This window comes from Telopea speciosissima, chromosome 3, assembly GCF_018873765.1.
Source record: "Telopea speciosissima isolate NSW1024214 ecotype Mountain lineage chromosome 3, Tspe_v1, whole genome shotgun sequence".
In the NCBI taxonomy this organism is placed as follows: Eukaryota; Viridiplantae; Streptophyta; class Magnoliopsida; order Proteales; family Proteaceae; genus Telopea; species Telopea speciosissima.
The window spans coordinates 30,576,099-30,592,325 of record NC_057918.1 but is presented as its reverse complement, the minus strand read 5'-3'; the positions used below and the strand labels follow the sequence as shown (position 1 = coordinate 30,592,325).

General features: G+C 39.9%; 1 protein-coding gene across 2 annotated transcripts; it reads left to right on the top strand.

Moving 5' to 3' along the window:
- Positions 1–224: 224 nt before the first annotated feature.
- LOC122655805 (2,3-bisphosphoglycerate-independent phosphoglycerate mutase-like) lies at positions 225–14,171 on the top strand. Of its 2 annotated transcripts, XM_043850147.1 has the most exons (9): positions 225–425; positions 1,530–1,657; positions 3,661–3,811; positions 3,898–4,101; positions 4,523–4,947; positions 11,861–12,053; positions 12,141–12,236; positions 13,087–13,242; positions 13,788–14,171. In XM_043850147.1, exons 1-9 carry the CDS (start codon positions 264–266, stop codon positions 13,947–13,949), a joined length of 1,677 nt encoding a protein of 558 aa, XP_043706082.1. In that variant the 5' UTR covers positions 225–263; the 3' UTR covers positions 13,950–14,171. The 2 variants fall into 2 exon arrangements, with proteins under 2 accessions (XP_043706082.1, XP_043706084.1); XM_043850149.1 differs by lacking the exon at positions 225–425 and having other exon boundaries at positions 1,534–1,692.
- The last annotated feature ends 2,056 nt before the right edge of the window (positions 14,172–16,227 follow it).

Here is a 16,227-nt window from a genome sequence, read left to right as displayed (position 1 = left end):
TGTTACTATGGGGCCACCGCCGTAGGATTTTTTTCCCGTGGAAATACTGAGGCAGTTAGGCCGTTACCACATAAGAAAATGGGCTTCGAGAATGCTACAGAGGTCGGAAGACAAAGGTACACATGTCTTTCGAGAATGCTCCAGAGCTCGGAAGAGAAAGGTACGCAAGTCTTTCTTTTTCGTGATTTGAATTCTCTCGACAGAAGTTCTCATTTCTGCCTCCCCCTGAAGATATTGAAATCTCTGGAATTTGATTTGGAGAAATGAGTAACACTGGATTTTCATGGAAACTGGCGGATCACCCGAAGCTCCCCAAGGGGAAGACCATTGCCTTGATCGTTTTGGATGGCTGGGGCGAAGCCAATCCCGATAAGTACAACTGCATCCATGTCGCCGACACCCCCACTATGGATTCCTTTAAACAGGTAACCTTCCCCCTCCCCCCCTCTCTAGTCTCCCTTCTTCTCTTTCTACCTCCTTCACCATTGATTTAGGTTTTGGATTCTTTTGATGATCAGTACAGGATATTGTTTAATTCATGGTTCTTGATTAGTTTTGGGCTCCGGATTTAGCCAAGCATTTATTTCCGTGCAGCATCTCTGCAATAATTTTCTTTGTTTTGAGCCTAGTCGTTTGTGTTCATATTTTGAGAGAATTTATTGTATCATAGTGATTGTTCTCCAGGTGAGCACTGGGTTCGACCATGTGGATACCTATTGGTTGTCATAAGGTGTAATGCTTTAGGCTGATACTTGCCATGTCTTTGGGAGATAAATGGACAACTTTCTACAGAATCTTAGCACTGACTAAGCTGCCTTGTGGCTATTGAAAAGTATCCAAGGTGTCTACCTGTAGAAACTACAAATCTATGTACAGGCAAAAATGCAATGCTACATTAATTTGTCTTCAATGTCCTGTATTTCCTGCAGATGCATTCTGCATATATATGCATAATTGTGTTTTACATTTTCAGAAGCTGATGTTTCTGAGTTTTGCAATAGGTAATTGAATTGGTGTTCCGTAGTTCACAGTATTGACCAACAAATATCTGTTTATGGTAAAATGAATGAAAAGACACACACACACCAAAAAAAAAAAAACTCAATGCCAATCTAGTATTACCCCCATTTACTTGGGATAAGCCTGGATTGTTGTTGTTGTTGTTGCCGATTCAGTATTCAACTTGGCTGACTTTAGTATCTTGATTTGTTCAAACCTGGATGTGTGGAGTTTTGAATTACTTCGTTGTCATTAACATAGATGCATATACTAACTTTTTTGAGAAAATAAAAAGGATTAACATTCAGCGCATGACTCAAAGGCTGAGACATAAAAAGGACGAGAACAAAATTGCAGTGTCTAACAGTCCCCTGTAGGTATCAAAACATTCCACTACATCCTTTTGGCAAGTTCACAGGTCAATCCATTGGCAGACCTAGGAATATGAACGAGATGTTCAACACATTATTATTATTTATTGTTAATTTTTATGGAAAGTTACTGAGATTTAATGTATGTCTTCCTTGAAGGGTGCACCGGAGAGATGGAGGTTAATTAAGGTGCATGGTACAGCTGTGGGGCTTCCAACCGATGACGACATGGGAAACAGTGAAGTCGGTCATAATGCACTTGGCGCTGGACGGATTTATGCCCAAGGGTAAACTGTTGTGTCCTGGCCCTGATGATATCTACGTAAGTTGTATAATGGTAAACCAAATAACTACCCGATACCCACCCATTTAATCTTTGACCATTCGTCCTGATAAATAAATGTAAATGATTCATATGGAATAAGAGTCCAAAATGGCCCTACAAAATATTAAAAATACTAAGCTAACAAGTGGTCTTTCATCAATCATGAAACAAGAGCCAAAAAATAAAGGTGGACACAGTTCACTCTTTTTTGTGGTAGGTGGTTGGGTGGGTGTGTTTTTCTATTTTCTGATCAATTAGAAAGACTGCTTCATCTGTTGACCTCTTAAAGACCTGTATTTGTGTAGAATCAAGGCAGTACTAGGGCAACTCATGGGTTTTAAAAATGTTTTCTGATGGTAATGCTTTGTGGTCAAAAAGTGGCCTAGGAATGAAGGCTGTGTCCCCAGCGCTGCACTATATTAAGGGAGATTGTACCCTGAGGTCTTCTCCACAGGGACTTATGTGTGCATAACTATGTAACAAGAAGGTTTCAAATCTAGGTTTTTTACATTAATTGGTCTTCCTGAACTCAAAATGAATTTCTGGTATTCTGGAGTTAATGTTGAGATACAGAAAATTTGAATTATACATGGCTCAAATTGGTAAAAGCTTGAAGAAGCTGTTCTCACTTTTTTTTCTCTTTTTTTTTTTTTTTTGGGGGGGGTGTGGGGGGAAGTTGGCAAAAGCTGTTGAAATGTCTAAAATTTAAGTGAATCAATGACAAGGTGTAGCCATCCAAGGTTTTGTTCTGTTATCAGTATCCCTCTTTTAGTAGTTCATAAAGATCAAACTCTTGAATGTTCGAAAAAAAGTTAAAAGCGTCACTTAATTCTGCAGCTGGATGGATAAGGAAGGAAGGTGTTAGAGGACCTGAATTAACACAATGACAAGGATTACTTCAGGCCCGCCTTATTTATACCACCCCCAACCCAAACCTTCATCCACCCAGCTTGATTTTGTTTTTGAGGCCTGAGTTGAAGTTGTGGCTGAGTTGCCTTGGTATATCACTTGTCTCCAAAATATTCTATATACATGTGTCTTCATATAGCATATATAACTTAGGTTGCATATGAACTATTCTATGATATTTGGACATATATTTGAATACTTATAATACATTATTATTATGTGCTAAAGACATGTCGTCTATTATTTGTGTACCGTTTGCTTGCAATTTGTCAAAGGATTAGATTGGTCTGTGAAGTTCAGGTGGGCATTATCTTTGTTAAGATATATGTATTGCAAGGGTAATTCTGGAATACCTTTTATTCCCTAGGGACTTATGTGTATGTTCACATAAGTAAGAGAGTTTTCTTGTAATGGTTCAGTTACATTGTTCTAAATACAAGTTACTGCTACCGGTTGGACTAACTATTCTCTCCAATAGATAGCTATTCTTCTATTTGTTCTCTCTTCTCCTCTCTCGTTTCCTAATTCTTTTAGTTAGTATTGTCAGTTGTTCTAGGTCTGAAATTGTCACATTGTATCAGAGCAACAAAAACCAGTATCTGTTATCCTTTTTCTTGTTTTGAAAGTCCCATTAGGGTTTTCCTCTATTGTGGTGTGCAGCAACATATGCTATTTTGTTTTCTATGAAACCCTACTTGATAAAATATGAAAAATTAGGAATCCTTATGATGATGAAGATTGATACTTGCATGGAGCACTGTTGATATACCTCTTCACATTAACAGATCTGGGTTTACTGCTAGTATACTGCAATCAGATCTGACTTGCGGTTCCCCTGTTTTTTGTGTCCCTTTGCTGCAACTGCAGATTGGTTATATCGCTACATCTAACCATTGATTGCCTGAGATATTTTGGTATTAATATCTAGTAATGAGACTCATCTATCTTAGAATAGTCCTTGGGTGACCTCTGTATTTTGTGTTCTACTTATATTAGATTGCTGTCATTTGTCTTAAGGGATTGCCTATAGTGATTTTTATTAATTTCTAAATGCAGGGCAAAGCTTGTTGACCTTGCTCTTGCCTCGGGAAAAATCTATGAAGGAGAAGGTTTTAAATTCATAAAGGAATGTTTTGACAATGGCACATTGCACCTCATTGGGTTATTGAGTGATGGGGGTGTTCACTCTCGGCTTGATCAATTGCAGGTAGACATTATTGATTATGCCATTGTTTAGTTTTCCTGAGACTTAGATATTATTATTATTATTATTATTTTATTTTTATTTCGTAGTCGCTGCTAAAAGGAGCTAGCGAGCGTGGTGCAAAGAGAATCCGTGTTCATATTCTTACTGATGGCCGTGATGTTTTGGACGGTTCAAGCATTGGGTTTCTGGAGACTCTTGAGAATGACCTCTCAAAATTACGGGAGAAAGGCATCGATGCACAGATCGCTTCTGGTGGTGGTCGCATGTATGTTACAATGGATCGTTATGAGGTAAGTTGTTTTATGGATTTCATAATTTTAAGCTTCCATACCTTGTGTTTGTTATGCTCTAGGGACAATTACCAAAGCTTTTCTAGTGTCTATACTACATGCATGGGGCCATTGCTCTCACCAAGCATCCTGCAAACCCAAATTGGCTCAATTGGATGATTTGATTGTTGGATGGTAAGAAAGAATATCAAAAATTTTGTATGGAAAAGCCTACAGATTATTGAAGAATCGATCAGGTTGATTACTTTTTGGCATAGTAACTTCTTAATGGCCAATTAAATTGCCAGTCTGTCTGGTCAACACATCTACCCGTATGACCTTCCTTACCATCTGTCCTATGGGTTTACATTTCCTATCTGTACTATCTTAAGTTTTTCCAAAGTCAATCAATCTACTTCATATTTGCTTGTTCTCATTGCAGAATGACTGGGGTGTTGTGAAACGAGGATGGGATGCCCAAGTTCTTGGTGAAGCACCATTCAAGTTTAGGAGTGCGGTGGAAGCTGTGAAGAAGCTAAGGGAGGATCACAAGGCTAATGATCAGTACTTGCCTCCTTTTGTTATAGTTGATGAGAGTGGGAAGGCTGTCGGCCCCATATTGGATGGTGATGCTGTTGTCACTTTCAACTTCCGTGCAGATCGAATGGTTATGCTTGCTAAGGCACTTGAGTATGAAGACTTTGATAAATTTGACCGTGTTCGATTCCCAAAGATCCACTATGCTGGAATGCTCCAATATGATGGGGAGTTGAAGCTCCCAAGGCTCTACCTTGTTTCACCTCCAGAAATAGAGAGAACATCTGGTGAATATTTAGTGCACAATGGTGTCCGCACTTTTGCTTGCAGGTGAGGTTCCTCTACAACTGTTGTGTGAAATAGTGGGACAATGTACGGGAAAATAATCCATTGAAAAGTTCTCAACCTTTGTTGGATAAAGGCTAAGCCACATGAATCCTAGTTGTTCCCACAAATTTAGATATATAAACTGCCATGGCAGTTTTTTTCGGGCCTTTAATACTAGTTTGAGAGGTCTGCTAGTAGGAAGAATCTAGACATAAGCTTTGTCATCTTACCAATCCTACATATTGAGTATGGAATTTAGATTTGGCTGATTTGGTATGGTTTCTATTTCAATTTCATGGGGTGATTTGGTAGCTTTTATATTTGGTTTGATTTTTGCACCTTATTTCAGCGAAATAGAAATCAAACGGAATATAAATTCTGAAATAGTTGAGAAGCTATTTCAATTTTGAAATTGAAATTGATTTCACTCTTGCTCTTTAATGAGCACATAGTTAATTTGATGGGCAAAACAGTAATTTCATGTTAAAAATAAAACACCACCCTCTTCTTCGTGATACACATACGAAACCCTGAATGGTATTGCTCCGTGGATGTAGGCAAATTATCAAACAACATAGTTTTGTGTTGTGGTTGATTGGTGTTAACAACCTTAGGAATTGAGTGCTTGAATGATCTAATCGATCACCCAACCCCTTATTTATATTAATCTCAAATCATAATCAAAGTAGGAGTGTCCCCCCAGTCCTATTCCTATTAGGAATTCCTACTACAACTAGGAATCCCAAAATAGAGATCGGATAGAGGGGAAAGAACAGAAATAGAAATAAAGCATAAAACAACTAATAAAATAGCTAAAACAATAAGGACTAAGTTACCCCTATCGGGTAAAGTAGCCCATCTCAACACTCCCCCTCAAGTTGGAGCAAAGATGTCGATCATGCCCAACTTGACTAGATTGAGATGAAACAATTTCCTGGACAATCCCTTGGTGAAGATATCAGCAAGTTGATCAGCAGATGTCACAAAGGGAATACAAATCAGCCCATCTTCTAACTTCTCTTTGATGAAATGCCTATCCACCTCAACATGCTTGGTACGATCATGCTGTACTGGGTTGTGTGCTATGCTGATGGCAGACTTATTGTCGCAGTACAACATCATAGGAAGACGAATAGGAACACCAAGATCTTGTAGCAAACCTTTAAGCCAGAGTAACTCACAAATACCTTGTGCTATAGCTCGAAACTCAGCTTCGGCACTAGAACGAGCAACTACATTTTGCTTCTTGCTACGCCATGTGACAAGATTTCCACCTACAAAGGAGCAATACCCAGAAATAGACTTGCGATCTGCAGAACCAGCTCAATCAGCATCAGTGTATGCTTCTATCCGTAGATGACCATGCATAGACAGAAGAATTCCTTTTCCAGGAGCTGACTTCAAATAGTGCAAGATACGAAGAACAGCCTCCATATGAGAAGAGTAGGGATCATGCATAAACTGGCTCACAGTACTCACGGCGACAGCAATGTCAGGACAAGTGTGTGAGAGATAAATCAGCTTCCCTACAAGTCTTTGGTACCGGCCTTTATCAACAGGCTCACCCTCTTTCTCCTTGAGGCGAACAGTAGGGTCCATAGGAGTATCTGAAGGATGGCAGCCTAGCAACCCGGTTTCAGCCAATAAGTCTAGGACATACTTCCTCTGGGAGAGAAAAATGCCTTTAGAAGATCTGGCCACTTCAATCCCAAGAAAGTATCGTAGTTTCCCTAGATCTTTAATCTCAAATTCTTGTCCAAGGAAGGTCTTCAACCGTCTGATCTCATCACCATCATTGCCAGTAACCACTATATCATCAACGTAGACTATAAGAACAGTGAGTTTTTCACCAGCCGTCTTTGTAAAGAGTGTGTGATCAGCATTACTCTGCTTATAGCCCATAGAAATCATGGCCTTGTGGAACCGGCCAAACCATGCTCGAGGTGACTGCTTCAGCCCATAAAGTGCATACTTCAGCCTACACACTTTTCCTTAGTTTCTGTCACAAGAGAACCTTGGTGGAATGTCCATATACACCTCCTCATCCAGTGCTCCATTTAGGAAGGCATTTTTTGCATCTAGCTGTTGCAAATCCCATCCAAGGTTGACTACACAAGATAATAACACACGAACAGTATTTAACTTTGCAACAGGTGCAAAAGTTTTCTGGTAATCAATGCCGTATGTCTGAGTGAACCCCTTGGCCACGAGTCGTGCCTCATACCTATCCACAGTGCCATCCACCTTCTGTTTCACTACAAACACCCATTTACATCCAACGGTTTTCTTCCCAGGTGGAAGAACCACAAGCTCCCATGTGTTATTTTTCTTCAAGGCTTCCATTTCTTCCATCATAGCTGCCTTCCACTTTCCATCTGATAGAGCTTCCTGCCAATTGTTAGGAATACGAACAGAAGAAAGAGAGGAAATAAACGCACGAAAGGATGGGGAAAGAGAATCATAAGAAACAACATGAGATATGGGATGTTGAGTGCAAGTTCTGATACCTTTGCGAAGAGCAATAGGTAATTCAGGAGAAGGAACATTACCAGGTGGAGAGGCAGGTTCTGGATCCGGGTTCGGCAATTGGATGGGTACTGGAGCAACAGTTGATTGAACCTGCTTATGTTTCCTTGCATAGGTCTTCACAGGACTGTCATCAATCCTCCTCTGAAATTCACTAATAGTCCTCTGGATAGGAGTCTGGACAGGGGTAGATTGCTCCCCCTGAATAGAAATAGTCTCCCCCTGTATTGGAACCTCTCCCCCTGACTCAGGGGGAGTACTAGGGGCAGGCCGAACTGGTTCAGACTCGTGGTAAACAGACTGAAGTGGAGGTGGAGTCAATAGTCAGCACATTTTCACTAACACTCTCCCCCTGAAGAGGTGGGGACATAAAATGGAACACTTTCATGAAAGACAACATCCATGCTGACAAAAGTCCTGCGTGATGGAGGGTAATAACATTTGTACCCCTTCTGTGTAGCAGAGTAACCTAAGAAAATGCAGCGGAGACTACGTGGGTTAAGTTTACCAGGGGACCTTGTATCCGTGGCATAACAAACGCAGCCAAACACCTTAGGTGGGACTATAAAGGAAGAAGAGCCAAGTAATAGCTCAATAGGGGCCTTGGAAAGAAGAACCCGACTGGGCAGCCTATTAATTAAATAGGCTGCAGTAAGGACAGCATCCCCCCAATAAAGGGAAGGGATATTGCGAGCAAACATAAGAGCCCTAGGAGGTGGCGGTTTTTTCTCTCAGCCACACCATTTTGGGCTGGAGTGTCGACACAGCTAGTCTGATGAAAGATTCCATGGGCAGCAAGGTATTTTTGGAACTGACCTTCCATATACTCTTTCCCATTGTCACTCCTCAAGATTTGAAGAGTGGCATTAAATTGGGTCTTAACCAATTGATGAAAGTGTTGAAAACATGAAAAAACTGCATTTTTTGTGTGCATAAGGTAGACCCAAGTGAACCTAGAATAGTAGTCAATAAAAGCGACATACCACCAATGTCCAGACAGGGAAGTTTTCCTACTAGGACCCCACACATCAGTATGAACAATATGAAATAAGGAAGAGGATCTCTTATTAGAAATAGGATAAGTTGAACGTGTTTGTTTAGCCAAGACACAAGGCTCACAAAAAAAGTCTTCCTTATTATAGTCTTTAACTAATGCTGGAAATAAATGTGATAAAGTACCTAAAGGGGGATGGCCTAGCCTAGAGTGCCATTTATGTAATTCAGAAGAGAAAAATGCCGAAGGTAAAGCCTGGGTAGGTGTAGGATCACCATCAAGCAGGTACAATCCGCCATGCACTTTACCCGATCCAATCGTCTTCCCCGAGTCCAGTTCCTGAAAAACACAGTGAGTGGGAAAAAAAATCACTTTACAATTCAGGGATTTAGTGATACTGCTAATGGAAAGAATGTTAGTTGTAAATTTGGGAATATGCAACACAGAGGACGGGGCAAGGGAAGGAGAACAACCAATGGATCCTTTCCCTGAGATGGAGGAGAGGGACCCATCAGTAATTTTGACTTTATCCTTACCAGAAGTAGGAGAGTAGGTATTAAAAAGGTTGGAAGAACCTGTCATATGATCAGTAGCACCAGAGTCTATGATCCATAGAGTGGAAACTACTGATGCACAATGACCAGCAAAGGAAATACCTATACGGGCAAAGAAGGAAGCTGAATTGGCAGCAGACATAGTAGAGGTAGCAGATGAGTTCAACATATGACGTAGAGCCTGGAGTTCTTCCCGGGAGAAACCGATGTCAACAGTGGGAGTTGTAGCTACACTTTCAGTGTGATTGGCTTTGTTTTTAGACTTAGCACGACCATGTTTGGCCTCAAAATCAGCTGGCTTCCCATGTAATTTCCAACGCTGAGCCTTAGTGTGATAAGGTTTGTGACAATGCTCACACTTAACAGGCTCTTTGGTAGTAGTAGTAGTAGCAGCAACATTGTCAGAAGAAGTAACAAGAGTGGAGCTAGCAGTCTGTAAGGCTGATCTCTCAACTTTGGGAGTCATCATCATGGCAGCCCTTCGTGTCTCTTCACTGTGAACATAAGAAAAAGTTTCCTCTAAAGTGGGGAAAGGAACCAACCAAGGACTTGCACCCGAATAGGGTCATAGTCATCATTGAGTCCAGCCAGGAAATCATAGACTTGAAACTGATCAACATAAGAATGATAAGCAGTAATGTCAGCAGTAGTAGTAGGGTGAAACTGAGCATAATGATCCAATTGCTGCCGTAAACACTTGAGGGCAGCATAATATTTAGTGACAGACATAAGAATGATAAGCAGTAATGTCAGCAGTAGTAGTAGGGTGAAACTGAGCATAATGATCCAATTGCTGCCATAAACACTTGAGGGCAGCATAATATTTAGTGACAGACAGCTCCTTCTGAGTAGTATTTTGGAGTATCTTCCGGATTTCATAAACTTGAGCACCACTTCCTGATCGACCATAAGTTCCCTTGATTGCAGTCCATATCTGAGTAGCAGTGTCAAGGAGGAGATATTGACTGGAAAGGTCAGTGGTCATAGAGTTCAAAACAAATGACATCACCATAGCATCATTGGCAGCCCATTTAGTATGGGCAGCACCATCTTCAGTAGGCTGTTTGGTGGTGCCAGTAAGATGGCCAGTAAGTTCCCTACCAGCTACGGTTAAGGATAATGATCTGGCCCAAATTAATTAGTTCGTACCATCAAGTTTAATTGCAGCAACATAGGGAAGAAAGTCATTCCTAGTATGACCATCTCCAGAAGTAGCAGTAGTCTTCTCTGAGTCACCCATAATTCAGCCAAGCAGAAAAATCAGATCTTCAAAAACCTTGAATCGAGTGTGAATGATGGGTTTTGAAATTGCAGAATTTCCAACCGTCAGAATGGGCTGAAACTTAGGTCGAGTTTCCCTCTAATAGTAGGGAAGATATCCTCTAAAAATTAGCTCCTTCTGATGAGCCAATAAAAAGCCCTAAATTTTGACAAATTTAGGAAGAAAAAACCTGATTGCAGAAAACCTGATTGCAGAAAAATTGCAGAGTTGAATCAATTCTGTAGTCTTCAAACAGGGACTGGATCTAAACCAATTCTGCAGTCTTCAAACAGGGACTGGTGTAGACCAATAAGAGCAGGAACCACTCTCCAAAAAAAGCAGAAATCAAACTTAAGTTGAAAGGATAGCTCGATCTCCAAGGATGGAAAAAATCCTGCCGGCAGATTTAGGTCACACCACAGTTTTTCGATCTTCAATGAGGTGACATTGAGGGCAGCAGCTAAATTTGCATTAGATCACCTCATAGTTGCTGTCCTGATGGAGAGAAAGAGGCCGAGAGTGGTGGAGAGAAAAGAAAAAAACAGAAACCGAGAGGGGGAAGAACCAGAAAACCTGAAAAGCTGCTCTTAGATCAAAGTTGGCTCTGATACCATGTTAACAGCCTTAGGAATTGAGTGCTTGAATGATCTAATCGATCACCCAGCCCCTTATTTATATTAATCTCAAATCATAATCAAAGTAGGAGTGCCCCTCCCAGTCCTATTCCTATTAGGAATTCCTACTACAACTAGGAATCCCAAAATAGAGATCGGATAGAGGGGAAAGAACAGAAATAGAAATAAAGCATAAAACAACTAATAAAATAACTAAAACAATAAGAACTAAGTTACCCCTATCGGGTAAAGTAGCCCATCTCAACATATTGGAATAGAAGTGCATTTGTTTTGCTAAGTGGGCAGGCATTTCATAGCTGAGAAGCTATTTCAATTTTGAAATTGAAATTGATTTCACTCTTGCTCTTTAATGAGCACATAGTTAATTCGATGGGCAAAACAGTAATTTCATGTTAAAAATAAAACACCACCCTTTTCTTTGTGATACACATACGAAACCCTGAAGGGTATTGCTCCGTGGATCTAGGCAAATTGTCAAACCACATATTTTTGTGTTGTGGTTGATTGTATTGGAATAGAAGTGCATTTGTTTTGCAGAGTAGGCAGGCATTTCCTGGTAGGCCTGGCCTTTTTTAGTTGCAAGGCTGGAGTGCATGTGAATTGGTGACTGGTTAAATTGGACGACTCCCAACCAGTTTGTGTGCACAAGTATATTGTCAGTCACAGTGCCTACTGTATTCAGTCGGGATTTGACAAGGGGAAGAATTTTTTGATACACTGATTCACCCCCCCTCTCAGTGCTGAAGTCAGTTCATTTATATTGTGGCTTGCATAGCCGTGCTAGTGTGAGAGCCTCCTTGTTTTTGGTACTTCCATTATTTGAATTAATTACTTTGAGGGAATAAAAGGTGAAAGAAATTGTCTAGATTCCTTATTGATTTTATGTTGCTCTATTTACATGTCTATTGAGTAGAAGACTAATGTTATTTCTTTTCTTGTTCGACAGTGAAACTGTCAAGTTTGGTCATGTAACTTTTTTTTGGAATGGGAACCGGTCAGGGTACTTTAACCCAGAAATGGAGGAGTATGTGGAAATTCCAAGTGATGTGGGAATTACTTTCAATGAACAACCGAAGATGAAGGCTTTGCAGATTGCTGAGAAGGCAAGAGATGCGATCCTTAGTGGCAACTTTCACCAGGTAATCGTTGAACATCCTATGAAAGCATGGATTTGGGTCTTACATATGCCTGATTTTTATTTTTTTACCCCCTCTTATTTGTTATAGGTACGAGTCAACCTGCCTAATAGTGATATGGTGGGGCACACAGGAGACATCGAAGCAACCATTGTTGCTTGCAAGGCTGCTGACGAAGCTGTCAAGGTATCAGTACAGATTCATACATTTTACTTTTAACTTTTTCTTCTCTAATAATTTATTCTTTTAAATTACGTCATAGAAATAGTGGGGCACGTACAAAATTTCATCTCATGATTTAGCATGATCTTTTACTCCTTCAACACCCTCCCCCAAAAAAAATTTAAAAAAAAAAAAAAACAGAAACGTCCACAGTTATCATTTTCTGAGTGGGAGAAGTTAAGAGGTGGTGTAAGCACGCATTTTACAGTGTCTTTGAGAATCCCATGGAAATTAATCCAAGAAGAACTGAAGTACAAGAAAATAATTAGTAGAGTGTTCTATTTTTTGGTAAGAGGGTGGGAGGTTAGTTTTTGTTCAAGAGGGTGAAAGAGGAGGTCTTCCTTTGGACGTTTTGAAAGTATAATGCAGATTGGTGACTAGTAGTAATTCTGGACTAAGTTTTGTGGTTGTCTGTTGCTGCTTGGAGGGGTGTGTTTGCTTTGAGTATGATAAAAAGTATGTTTTGAATAAAAAAAAGTCCTTTTCTATTATTTATAAGGCGCTTCTTGTTGTCACTGAAGTGGTGAAGTGAAGAGTTATAACCTTCTTTTTGATCCTTGGGAATAGTAAAAAAGGATTTTCAAAATAATTTGAAAGTGACTTGTCATCATGTCATTATCAAAATCTGTCATTGGTTTATACATTTTTCAAGTATGCATGATATAGAAGGATTTACCCTCATTGAAAATAAAAATGTGTTGTGCTAAATGGGCGAAAAAGTATAGTTATTACTTCCTTTTCACAAACATTGGTTTCGCCAAGATTCTCCCTTATTTATATGGGTTCTGATACTAATTGATTTTGTTGATTGTAGATGATGATTGATGCCATTGAACAAATGGGTGGAATTTATGTTGTTACTGCTGATCATGGGAATGCTGAGGACATGGTTAAGAGGAACAAGAAAGGGGAGCCTCTTTTTGACAAAGATGGCAACATTCAAATACTTACTTCTCATACTCTTCAACCTGTAAGTGAACATGATTCCTTACATTCTTGCATCATGTGCACGAAGAAAGTCAGAACCCCGTGCTCCTTGCCAACTGCTGCATTGGCTCTAGGGTCATCATGTTGCGGTGGCCCATCTTCTGCTTTATTTGTTGATTGGCCATGTGGGCAGAGGTCCATGGAGATTGCCTTTCCCATGGCCTTTGGTTGTATAACATAAGGTAGTTGAGTTGGCACTGAAACTTTGTGGACATCCAAGTCAACCTCTACTGATTAAGTTTCATCCAAGAGTTGCCTCCAGTCTGAGGGTGCCGATGTGTAGACATTTTAAACTAGGTGGCCTGTTAATATAATTGACTGTTAAGTTGGAATGTCTTTCCGTGACATGGTGTGTTAACCCTTCCCCCCCCCCCCCCCCCAACCTTAAAAAAAAAAAAAAGCAATATGGTGTTTTATGAATATGGAATCAGATTTGTACCCAGAGGCATACCATGTTCTGCATTATGATCCTGCTTCTCAATGCTTAGTAAGCCTGGAACTCTTATTAAGGTATTGATTTTCATTCAGGTACCGATTGCAATTGGAGGCCCTGGTCTACAACCAGGTGTTAGATTCCGAAACGTTCCAAATGGAGGGCTTGCCAATGTTGCTGCAACTGTTATGAATCTTCATGGATTTGAGGCTCCAAGCGACTATGAGCCGACTCTGATTGAGGTTGTTGATAACTAAGCAACTGTATAACCTCTTCATGTTATTGTTCAATGTTAGATTCAGTGAATCATGGTGGCAAAGCATGTGGAGCAGAGTATTTACTGTATTTTCCATTAAGGTTAAATAATTCCCCCCTTTAAGAATCAGTTTCAGTTAAAAAGATTTTGGCTTGAATAGAAAGTTTGAATGGTTTGTGATACGATTACCTTTTTAAGGATTGGTTTCAGTTCCATTTTTCTCCTCAGTATCTGGTTTTAAGCTTTAGAAATTAATTTCGGTTTGTAGTTTATTCTAATAGCACTCATATATTTGGCTGTTATCTTTGATGTGTTAACCATTCTTTGATCTTAGTTTTCTCCTTTTGTAGAACTCGGATTGGGTTCAAATTTTGTAGGTAGATGGGGGACTTTGGTCTCTACTTGGTCACTTTGCGAAGGCTAGTAAATCGGCCATTCTGTTACTGCCTACTCAAAAGTTGTTTATGATATCATACAATTAATTAAATTCATGTAACATCTTACTTCCACAGGCAACCAAAACAAACTAGGTTTCCTTCTACCTTTTTGTCAATACCTATCTATTTCCCCCTCCCTAAAGTTCTTGGGTAAGGAGTAAAATAGTCACAATAACATCTAGTTTAATTGATTATATGAATTCATAAATAACTTTTGGAGAAAAGTTCAGTTTGGGGGGGGGGCATTTCTATAGAAAAGTTGTGGAGAAGTGTACCACCTATGCCCTGACACACTGGGGTTAAAATGAATGCCCCCACTGTGTGGTTTATGCAGAGACACGGGATCGAAATTACAATTTCATTTTCTATGTAAGGTAGAAATCCTACTCCGTGATGCTTCCGCTCGCATTCTTATTGACCCCATTGCATGCGCAAGGGTCATGCTTTTCCACAGAGAATGCTTTCATAATTTTTTTTTAAATTAAGAGATCTTCTGTTTTTCGGTAGAAGCATGAGAAATTTTTATTAAGACCGTGAATTACACATGGATGAAGTTGAACATAGCTCTAGGATCTATGGATTGAAATTTGGTCAAATTGTTGTACACGTTACCAATAATGTGTTTCTCACCAGGGAGTTGGCAATATTATTGACCTCCCTTAGAACATATGAAAATGAAGAAGTAAAATAGGATGACAAATGGAGGATATCATCCACTATAGGTTTTACTTCTAATGATGGGTTACATAACCCACGTTGGAGATAAAACCAAATTTCTATGATCCGTCTCCACCAATCAAAGTTCATATCCTTTAAAAATACCTTTTAACAACACCGATGGAATAGACATAGCTTCACCAACAAATACCGATGTGAATTTATCAATCCCTCACTAGGAGATCCCCAACACCCCCGTGCAATAGAGGTTCCAAATCCTAGAAACCACATCCTCTTACATGCACATTGTAGAAACCATTCCACATGCCGTCTGTTATTTGATTGCATATAACCTAATTCAATCAAATATCGTCCACATGCTCATGTATGTCGAGGAGTCCAGTAAGGCAGTCAAACCACTACTATCCGAAAAAATATCTTCTGCGATTCTCTGCCTCTAATAAGAGGTGGGTAGATCCCACCCAGACAATGTGTTCCTATGAGAGGAATTGCAGGACCTGTATCAGGCAAGGAATCTCAGGGATTAAAGATCCTATCCTATCCTTCTTCTTAGCTCTGAATTTTCAGAACTCTAATTTTGCAGCGTGAGCTGGACCACCTAATAGGGGTTCATCTATCAACAAACAAAATTAGAACCCACTAAACGTACCACATGGTCAAAATGGATGTGGAAAAAATTCCAACCAAGTGACTGAGGAAGGCCTTGATCACAGTAGTTCTTAAACCAACATGGTTGTGATTATGTGCAGGCAGAGGTGATTGAGTGGTTCTGAGACTATTAAGTAGACATATTGTTACACTTCTGAGACTATTAAGTAGACGTCTTGTTATACTAACAGACCCAGCAACTTGAGCCTAACCGTAGCCAACCTTGAACCATAACCCCACCAACACTCCTATACCAGTTGACAATCATAAGATTCCCTTCCTTAACCCCACACACCGAAAAAAATAACATTGGGAATCCAAGAACAAAGATGTGTTCCCAGAAGGGATGCCATGCTCTTGATTAAAATTTGGAAAAGCTAATGGTAAGAAGAAACTAGGTTTTCATAAATACAAAAAACCCATTCAAAGGTCAGTTCACCAAAGGCAAAGAATGAAACGACTTGCATGCATTTTCAAGACACAATGAAGTGACCGGATCCCGGCCAAGGTAGAATT